Below are 10,479 nucleotides of genomic sequence, written 5' to 3'. Positions count from 1 at the left end.
TTAATTGGTTAGAAAAATATTTCACATTGTTTTATTTTCGTGAAAGCCACCAAATTCACATCAGTCAAAAGATGAAGCTGGTCTCAACTTGGTGAGATTAGAAAATGTACAACCTTAAAAAAAATACTGGATAGTAAACTTCTTAAAGACAGAGAAACTGCTGTACGTGTCTTTGTTTCCCTGGTATTCAGCTGGGTAATTTGGGCCTCCGACTGCCTCAGTTTCCTTTCTGTAAAACGGCGATAATACTAGTGTTCCACACTTCATAGGCCTGTTGTGAGGTCTAAATACTTGGAACGCGCTCAACCAAGCGCTTAGCATGAAGCAAACACCGACCAGATGTTACCTGCTGTTGTCAGGCTTAAAAGGACTCAGTAGTTACCGCCTGGTGACGACAAAATGCAGTTGGCTACCTTTCAACAACTCAGAATGCTCCCTGAGTCCTTCCAAGAAGAGATCCTGTTCGGCCTCCTTCAAAGATTGGATGACTCATCCACAATCCACAGGGCCACCCCCATACCAACCGTTATTGTGCTAAAGTCCTTTAACCAGCTGATTTCTTAATTAAACCTAACATTTTCCTCGCACTCTTGTCTGTTCTCTGCGTTTTCTTGGTAAGTCTTTTCAGTAGTATGGAAGAGAGCATCGCTCTAGCCTAACCATGTGCGTTTGCCCACATTTTACATCAGTGCCAACTGGACAGAGGAAGTTATGCTGTGTTTTAAATCAGTAGAACGGGTACCACAAATAATGCACATTTGTTCGTGAGACAGAGCCCTGGTGTACTCTCCGCTCAGCGTCATCTGTCTTTCTCTCCTAACCACCCCCTTGCTTTCAACTCCCTTGTTTGACGTTATCTCCATCTTGGAACAGAGTCTTTGAATTCATTACAGGGAGCTGCAGTTTCCACCTTGTTTTTCATAACTTACGTATGTGGAAAGTCCCCATTGTTTTGTTTTAAGCTTAGTGAGGCATTTCATTATTTTGGTGACTTCTTTCTTGGCTCCAGATAGGTGATAGCAACAGCAAGACGAGAACAGCTGTCAGGGACTGCACTAGCCAGGACATACCCAGGCTGCCTCTGATGTTTGCGAGGCCTGGGAAAAGAGATCCAATGGGAGCCTGCATTCCTCAGGCTGGAGACCTCTCCTCACCTCTCCCACTCCACGCCAGGCACCCTCCGCCCACAGGTGCCCCGATCTCACTGCCTTTTAAGTTCCTAGAGCAACACAAAGCTGGAAAGTCCAGTTCAAATGTAGAATTCTTGGCCTCCCTGGAGCTCCATACTAGAATGTGGCAGCACAGGGAGACGGTCCCTGGTGCCCAGCCTGCCGCCAACTCCTTCTCTTCCCGCCAGTCTCCAGTCCCATGAAAACTCTCACATACGGGCATGTGGATACCCAGCTCTGCTTCCAAGCAGACGCCCTGCAAATAGTTGCCCCTTGGCCATTCAATGGGCTGGCAACCTGGGCCCTGGGTACATGGAGAATGTTCTAGAAGGGAGGAGGTGGGCTTATTCCTTGAAAGTGCTGTGCCAGGACCTCTTGCCTGGATCTAAAGGCAGTGCTTACTAGGGATTATCATTCTTCTCATAAAGATGCAGTTCCTGACCCCAAACTGGGTATTGGAGAAAGCAGTTCAGTCAAATATAAAAGTAGACTGTTTGGAACACTGTGGTGTATTCGACACATTATAAACACTTTAGATGAGGCTAAAGAAGCGTAGATGCCAGTGTTGCTACAGGAGCCCCCCTGGAGGAGGGGGGACCTGAACCAGGTCCCAGATGAAGTGGGAACATCTGTCCCTTATTTTCTATCAGAATTTATGATGGCCTTTCTCTTTCTGTCATTGCCTGTCATTTCACATATTTTCTTAGACATTTTTTTCTTTTAGTTTTTGTCAGAAAAACCATTCTGGCAAGACCTCAGTTTTGTGCCCATCTCATTTTTGTGTGGCCCTCAAAATGAAGACAAGCTCCTTAAAGACCACCACTCCCACTCCTGGCCTCCACCCTGTGAGCTTCAATGGTTTCTAAAATGTTTGGCTCATGCTCTACCGCAGTCAAGGGCCAAGACGTTTCCAGAAGTTTCAGAGGCAAAATGCTTTGTCTGAACTGGGCTGCTTTGGATCCTGTCTCCACGACACAGACACTTTCCTCCCGGCCTTCCGAGCTTGGCCCACAGTTGGCCCCTCAGTCACTTGCTCCGTGTTAGGACAAGTAAGGAATCAGAGCGGAAACACTCTAGTTTTCTCTGTCTCTAAACTGCCATCCTGGGACGCCCTGGTGATGACTTAGGAGATAAATCCCAAGGCCCCGTGTAGCTGGCCCGCAGCTACTTGTCTTCCCCGTGGGCCAGAGCTTGTCCTTTGTAACGTTTATGTTTGCAGCTGTAAAGTTTATTCTTTGGTTTAGGGCACGAAATGATAACTGGCTTACGCAACTCCAGAATTAAAGCAGAGAAGGTAGGGGACACAGGATTCTTGCGTCTTCAATGAAAAAGCTCAAGATGACGGCCCCGGCTTTTCGACTACGGAGGCTGTGATGAAGCAGAAAGAATTTGGATTGTGAATCTGCCCTTCACTGGACTCGCACTTACTGAGCCCTTGCTGTTCGAGGCACCCAGGACGCACAGGTGGGCGCCACCACATTCTATAGGGTGGCCCCACCATAAGCTTCGCTCAGCCTCGCTTTCCTCATCGGTCAATGGTACAAACATGGACACCACTCAGGGAGAATGGGAAAATTACAGAAATGGAAATGGCACACCTGGCTCTCAGGTGTGACAAAATAAACCTTGAAGAGTCTGTGTCCAGGTGCCTGGCGCATCCGGGTGACTCCTGCTCCAGTCCCTCCGTGTGGTCCTGGGGTGGGGGCCCCAGACAGCCCATGGCTGCCTCAGAGCAAGCTGTCTGTCGTAAGCACATAATGCTGAACTGCTGTTTCTGTAGCACAGAAAATTCCAGCAAGTTTAGCACCCTTCAAACAAAGAGGAAAATGTATTATCTTTCCTGAAGTCCCATCGAATATTGGAAAAAATATTACCAAATTTAACTTCAAAGTATAATTCTTAGAAAGTGACTGAAGTGTACCCCCCAGCCTTCCAGAGTGTTCTAGGTGCATCTGGAGCTCAGTTATGACCCTCCCCAAGTTCTCTCACCTCACGCGAACCCATCTGCTCTCAGAGTTGAGAGAACATTCATTTTCCTGAACTCTCTTAATCTGACTCTGTAGAATTGGGCAGCTAGCATCTCAGGAACTCAAGGTCAGAGGAAATTCTGAGCAAGGCCCTGTATTTGCTGGGAAGGTAAAGAGACCATTTTCCATTTCTCACTTCTCGCTCAAAGCATGAAAACAACGGGCCTGTCTGGCCTAGTTACAGCTCTCTGTCTCTGAAGCCTTCCTGGCGGCAGCACTGGGCCTTCCACCTTACTGATGTTCCGGGATGACCCCATCCTGGTGCTGTGTATCCATCCCACCGGGTCACTGGAGGGCAGACACCAGCACGGAAGGTGTTGTTGATTCACTCCCGCAAATTTCATCCCTTGCATTATGGGGGCAATCATAAAATGCTGCTCCTAAAAATGCAATAATAAAATACCCAGCTGAGGACTCTCAGTACAACTTGTCTGCCAACCTTCTATTTTTATGATGGAAGGTTGAGCTGTGAGGGAAAATGAAGCCCAGAGAAATACACTTACTGTAATTTCTTTCAGTAGAGAAATAAATTTAGGCATTTTCTAATTTTTACTTCAAAAATAAAATCTGCCCCTCTAATTCCATGAGATGTCTCAAGAGTTACGGAGATTGTGATTGACAGCCCTGAGACCTGAAGTTCAGGAGGCGCAGAGAATTGGGGGTGGGAGTGACCAGGTGGTTTCGGCTCATAGCAGAACTTCTCCATTTAAGAAAATGAAGGGGTGGCAGAACGCAAGTTCTACGAGAATGGCTAGAAAACGAAATTTTCATTTATTACAGAATTCATCCAATGCTGCACAGCTGTTTGAGATTTCATAAAAGTCCAGGCTGACATTAATGAAGAGCCTACCTTCTGAAAGAACGGGGCTCGACATTACAGCGAGGTAGGGAAAACAAACCCAGGCACGGGGAAGCTGACAAGGCTTGGGGCAAGGAACCAAATGCTACAGGAGGAGCCTGAGGCCACAGCCAGCCAGAGAGATGCACAGAAAGGAGGCTGGGACAGCCACTCCATGTTTCTCATCGTGGCAGAATAGTACCTAAAAGCATTAGCTGATATTTCCCCAAGTGTGGCCAACTCATCGTGCCTCAGAATCTCTTGGGGTGTTTGTTAAAAATGCAGAGTCCTGGGCTCCATCCGTATCTTCCCGAATTAGAACCTTTAGGAATAAGAAGGTGGAATCTGCATTTTATACACATCGCCCAGGGCATGTTATTCTGCTGTTGCTCTCCAGCTCTCTTCTACAGGGTCAGACAGCAAACACTTACTAGGTCCCTACTGAGTGTGGAGAAGTCTCCTAGGTATTGTGTGGATGTGCCAAAGAAGCAGAAGACGGTTTTGTGCCCTATGGGGTACACTCTAAAGGTGTCCCTAATCCTCGGAGGCATGTCCCCAGGTCCTCTTCCTGCCTTCCCCTGACAGTGTTCAGTGGGAAGCTCCAGGGCCTCACATCTCACCAGTTTCTCTTCTCACAAGTAGAAAACCAAGTTCAAATCAGGCAAATGCTTCATTGCCCAGGTATGGAAGAAGGATAAAGCCAGAAGTAGGGACAGAGGGCTGGTTCCCCACAGGAATCTGGGAAATTCCAGAGAAGATACCAAGCAACCGCACTTTGGTGAGAGGAGGGGGCGGGGAGGGGCCCCCACTGCATTCCAGCGGGCCTGGGTCCTACCTGACAAGGTGTCTAGTCCCATTCTTCTCCACTTCTCCGCCCCCCCCCCCCCCATTGGTTCCCTTTACCCGGGAGAGCTCCCTCACCTCCCATTCTCTCCGCAGCATCTGCACAAGAACCCCAAGCTAAGGATGCAGCAAGCTGGTTAACTATCAAACCAACGTGGCTGACCACTGGCCTGGCCTTGACCCCTGATCATCTTTGCCTCCTCACTTCACTCTGCAAAAGATCCCCTCTCCCCGCTCTCCTCGCCATCCTTACTCACTTCCAGTCTGTGGTCAAGCCCGTGGCCTTGGAGCCTGCTCCGTGAGATGCGATTCCCCCAGGAGAAAAGTTTTTGGAAAGCAAAGGGAAGGAACCCGAGCCGGGATCAGGCCGCAGCAGCCCTCCCAGGTCCAGGCTGGGGCGTCCAGGGCCTGGGCTGCAGATGGGGCCCTCGAGGTCAGGCCCGCCGCCTGCAGCACCAGGTTCCCGTAAGTGCGGCGCCTGCGCCACCCAGCGGACACAGCGGGAACTGCACGCCCCTGCGCGCCCGGCTCCGTCCCACCGCTCCCGGCTGAGCGCAGAGACAATTAAGAACGACGCCTGGCGCCGAGCGATGCTCGGTGTAAGGTTGCTATCATTCCTGTGCCGGGAACGAATCCACTTTTAGCAGAAGAAGAAACCGGAATGGTAGTAATACCAACAGTGCAGACGAAGATGGTGACATCTCCTATTTCAGTGGCGCTTTAAATTTCCCCACGGGTCCATGTTCTGGGCCAGTGAACTGTTTTACAGCCTGGGGCGGAAGCGAGAGGTCTGCGCAGTGTTACCAGCTGGTGCCTTGGAGTCCTGGGTTAAACATTGCTTAGAAGCATTCAGCTATTCTCTGAGCTGCCCTTGCCCTTCATACTGCAGTCCCTGGACCCGAAGGGAAGCTGCGACCGGGGGGCTCTCCCCTGGCTCTCGGCGCCCTTCTCTTTCGGCCTCCCAGAAGCGACAGGATATTTTCCGCTGGTATCGCTCCCTACCTGTGTGAGCAGAGGAAGCTCAGAAAGGCCAAAGGAGGCCTCGGGGAAGGGGAGGGTGTTGTGGTCTCACCTCCTCGCTCTGAGGCTGCTGCTCCAGGCAGGCGGTAATCCCCCGGTGTGTCCTCGCCGCCACCAGCCCTTCACGCCACGCTCCGGCTGATGTGGGAGCAGGAAGTGGTACCTACTGGCCGAGCAGAACCCCTCCAGCTGACCAGGTCTGCATCCCCACACCCAAGGCTGTCTTAAAACTGTGGATCCCTCCCTGCAGGGGTTTGGGAGCCTCCCCGAGCACCATTAGTAGAAAATAAAGTCATTGTAAAGAAATGTGTGTACTATGCTCCCCACATCGGGTATTCGCAGTGCTTTCTCCACTACTTCATTCAAACGCGCCCACACGTCGCCTCCTCCCAGGAACTTCCCCTCACCACTCTAGGCCAACAGCCCCTCATTCCACCTCCTGGAGTCTGGCACTATTCTAGGCAGAGGGGACAACAAGAGTAAAGGAGGGACCAAGTGACGTTCAGAGCCAGGGGAGGAAGGGGAGGTGGTAGGGGAGAGGTGTCAGAGGTGGCCTGGGCCACAACAGGCAGGGCCTTGTCCCCCAAGGTAAGGGGTATGACTTAGGGTCTGAATCTGAAAAGGAGGGGTCGGCTCTGATGTACATTTTAGAAAGATCACTCTGGCTGCCGTTTGGAGAACTGACGTGGCAAGGACGTCCATGACAGCAGCAGGCAGAATGGTTAGGAGGCCCCTGGAAGTGCTGATGCGGCTTGGACTAGGTTGGTAACAACTGAGATGGTGAGAGGAGGTCAGATTTGGGGTATGCGTCTGAGAGGGAATGGACAGCAGTTGCTGATGGATTTGGATGTGCTGTGTAAGGGGAAGAGAGAAATAAAGGCTCCTGCTTAGGATTTTGTTCTGAGCAACTGGAAGAACGTCAATTACTAATAGTCGTTGTTAGCCAAATGCTCTTCTAATCCCGTGACACATTTTAAAGCCATTTAAATTTCACAGCACTCCTGTGAACTAGGTGTTATTATTGTCCCCATTTTATGGAAGAGGAAACGGAGGCACAGAGTGTTTAATCCATTTGCATAAAGTCGCACAGCTACCAAGTGGAAAAGCTAGTATTTGAACTCAGTGCTTAACCACTACACAGCTCTCCCTCCTTATAAAAAAGAAGAACACCATTAACCATAAAAGGGAAGGCGGAGGGTGGGTGTGAATCAAGAGTTCTGGTCTGGGTGTGTTCAGATGAGATGCCTGTTAAACAACCTAGTCAGGTGTTTGATGCTGGCCCTGGGTGGCAGGAGGGAGCATTTGGGGCTGGCTGGAGGGAGGAGAGGCCAGAAGGCTGGAAGGTGGGATGAAATGCCTGCCTTGAATGGATGGGGACGGAAACTGATTTGGGGAACCCAGGAAAGCCCTCACCTTGCTCCAGAAAAATCACTGGTGCACACATGCAACATCCCCCACACAATTTCATGGGGTTCACGGGCCCTCAGGAGCCATCCCTGGACCATTCTGGAGTTACCATCACACCTCCCCTCACCCACCGGCAACAACCAGATGTCATCACATCCCGTAGGGTCCCACCAGCCTTCTGATAAGGTCTCCATCGGTCATACCACGCTCTCTGTCTGCATGAGGAAGGAACTGTGTCGTCAGAAAAGTGAACTCTCTGGAAGGTGAGAACCGAGTCAATTTCGAATGTCTGTGTGGAGCAGAGCCCCTCACCCACTCCGGGAAGGTGTTGCATTTAGAAATGTTTGCCTTGGATATGGCCCCACGTGGAACAGAAGAATGTACCCACACACAGTCCTTTACTCATCTGTGGGTGATGTTATTAATGTGGATATTCTCTAAGTTTAATGACAAGACTAGCCCAATCACTGTTTCCATCAACAAAGTTGCCTCTCCCGTATCTGATAGGCACTTGTTGCTGCTGCTTTGTCTGTTGGTTTTGGCTGCTCAGCCTGCAGCGCCCTTCCTCTTTGGGGGAATCTCCCTGGGTGAGTCTCAGCAGGAGGCGGGAGCCATTAGGCCCCCTGGGAGTGGAAGCTGCCAGGTGCTTCCACTTCTCCCCACCCCTGCAGAGTTCGCAGGTTTTCTGTCCTGGTCCAGCCAACTGGGGGCTCTGACCTGTGAGGGAAAAGGTGCGGGGACAGAAGAGAACTGACCTCTGGCTGTGGCAGCTAGGCCCGGAGACCACCTGTGAAGGCAGCGCACCGCGTGCAGTGCAGCAATCCCAGCAGTGGCTGCTAACCATAGTGCGGCCTCAGCTGGGGCTCCTGCCGTCAGCTGCCTTGGAGCCTGCCCGTTTCCCCAGCGTGGATCTCCAGCCTCCCCACTGATAATGTCTGTGTGTGTGTGTGTCCCCACGCACTCAGTAAGTTCCTTCCCTGCTTAAGCCAGCCCGTCAGTTTCCGCACCTGCCGCCCTCCGTGGGTGTGGCACTGAGCTGACCCTGCTATCTTGCTTGGGTCCACAGTAACAGTGTTTGGGATCCTTCTTCTCCCAGGCCCTGAAGTTAGGATTCCTAGCCTGACATGGCCTCACTGCGCGACTTGTGCCAGATCCCACTGTTGCCCCTGAACGTTGCTAGGTGCCCTCTGTAAAGAGGAGGGCTTCTCTGCCGGCAAAGCCCCTATGAGCCCGAGGGGCTGTGCAGCAGCCAGACCCACTTGCACAGGTTTTAACAATAACTGCCATGTCCTTTGGTTTTCCTGGCTGTAAACAAGCTTTGACAAGTCCTTCCCATCTCATCGTTCCTGAGATTTTTTCTGACTTCACAAGACCACTGAGGCTGGAGTCCACCTCCAGGGAGAATACAAGCCTCTGAGTCAGAGACCGGCTGTGAGGCTCCCAGCAACTCTCGGGTGCGGCCTGGGCTATACTTGGGTGATGGCTGCGCCAGGATAGAGACAGTAGATGCCTTCGGGGTCTGCAGTTTCCTCAACATACCATCCTTTTCGAGAAGGAAGGAAAACCAGTAGCTGCTTACTCATGACTGTGTCCTCTTGCGGACAAGTATGCAGCTGCTGTGTCCGGGGGGGAGCGTCTGAGTGCTGGGCTCCCGTCTCCTGCTAACCGCTCCACCCACGGCTGGGCAGGGCTTCAGCTGGTGCACGCTCATCATGGCCCTTAGGGTGGTTGAAATACCGAGCCACTCCCACTGGTTGGTAAACAACTGCTGCCCTGAGCCGCCATCCCCAACCCAATTGCCACCTGCCCATCATTACTTCAGTCCTTTCCCAGCATCCCCCAGACTCCTCACAATCCAGCAACCAGAGGGTCACATCTGGCACAGCCAGCACTCCCAGGTTCTGGCAGGTCAGAGCCAGAGACTAAATATTTTGGGTATCACCCCTGCCCACAGGGGTCCTCAGAGCCCATTCGCTCCTGACTTTTCTCCCATCACCACACACATGGCTGCCCAGTCCCACCACTTCTCACCACCAAACTAACACGCAGCCTGTCCTCCTTAGATGGTCCAAGTACCACCTCCTGCAGGAGCTCGTCGTGATTTCACAGACCACGGATCTTGTCCTCACACCCACATCACTCTGCCTTCCTCTAGTCTCACATGGACCCTGCTTCACCAAAGATGTCTCTTCGAGAATCTTAAACTGATTGTTGCCCGGTTGGTTGACTGGTTACAGATCCCCGCCTTATTGTTACCTGGCAGCAGGTAAGTGATGCCAGAACGTCTAGGGCCAGGGCCAGAGAGGGGAAGGTCCCATGAAGGCTGGTTCACAGCGGGTAGGGCTGCCTCAGAAGGAAAGTTCTTGAGCAAGGCCAGGCCAGAAAGACCCTAGAGCTAGGGAGTCATGAGCAATGCTGAGCTGGTCAGTGGTCAAATCTGGGAAACTCAGGTGGGGCCGAGGCAAAGGGAAGGTCAAAGGGTGGGGTCCCACCCTGAGCAGAAGGAGGGCATGGCAGAAGTTCAGCTTAGTCACAAACCCTGTGTGTGGCAGAGACCTTCCCTCTGGGCCAAGATGGGTCTCAAAGTGACAGGCTCCTAATGGCCGGGCAAGGAGACCACACAGCCCCCATGCAGGCTAAGGGATGTCCATCCCACCTCCACTCAGCAAGGAGGCTGCAGTGAGGGGGCCTTGCTTATGGAAACGTGAATCACGTTTTTCCATGATGTGTCATGTTTGCTTAGAAACTGACCTCCCCTCTCCCCCAACCCTATTGCCAGGGATCAGGGGCTCCTGACATGTTTGCTTGAAATCTCTCTGTTCCCTGTCAATTAGCCAGTTTAACTTTCTACTGTGGTGCCGATGAAAGTCACTATTCAGCGCTAGACCCAGATCCTGCAGGGCGGGATTTCGTTGCCGTGGAGATGGAATCTGGGCTCCGCGCTGCCCACTTGTTCAGCTGGGTGTTCCTGGGCTGACTCACAGCCCAGCACACAGCAGGAGGCACTCTTCCTGCACCCCCGCAGCCTTTCCCTCCCCAGATTTCTCCAGACTACGGCTTCTGCTGACCAGCTGTTTAGCCTCGGTACTTGATACATGCTGCTAAAACCTGCAGCCACGGGAGCCAACAGCTGAGCCCACAGGAGCCAACCTCTGGCCCACTCGGATCTCAGCCA

General features: G+C 52.0%; 1 protein-coding gene across 1 annotated transcript; it reads right to left on the bottom strand.

Annotated features, from left to right (window-relative positions):
• Positions 1-3: 3 nt before the first annotated feature.
• On the bottom strand, positions 4-8,148 carry LOC138924007 (uncharacterized). Its single transcript, XM_070266633.1, has 5 exons — positions 7,794-8,148; positions 5,776-5,879; positions 5,135-5,514; positions 2,768-2,977; positions 4-2,537 (listed from the first exon to the last, which is right to left on the bottom strand). The coding sequence occupies exons 1-5, from the start codon at positions 8,146-8,148 to the stop codon at positions 2,450-2,452; spliced, it is 1,137 nt and encodes a 378-aa protein (XP_070122734.1). The 3' UTR covers positions 4-2,449.
• Between the last annotated feature and the right edge of the window lie 2,331 nt (positions 8,149-10,479).

Source organism: Equus caballus, chromosome 5 (assembly GCF_041296265.1).
Source record: "Equus caballus isolate H_3958 breed thoroughbred chromosome 5, TB-T2T, whole genome shotgun sequence".
NCBI lineage: Eukaryota > Metazoa > Chordata > Mammalia > Perissodactyla > Equidae > Equus > Equus caballus.
The sequence above is the reverse complement of the archived record's forward strand: the minus strand, read 5'-3'. Positions and strand labels throughout refer to the sequence as shown.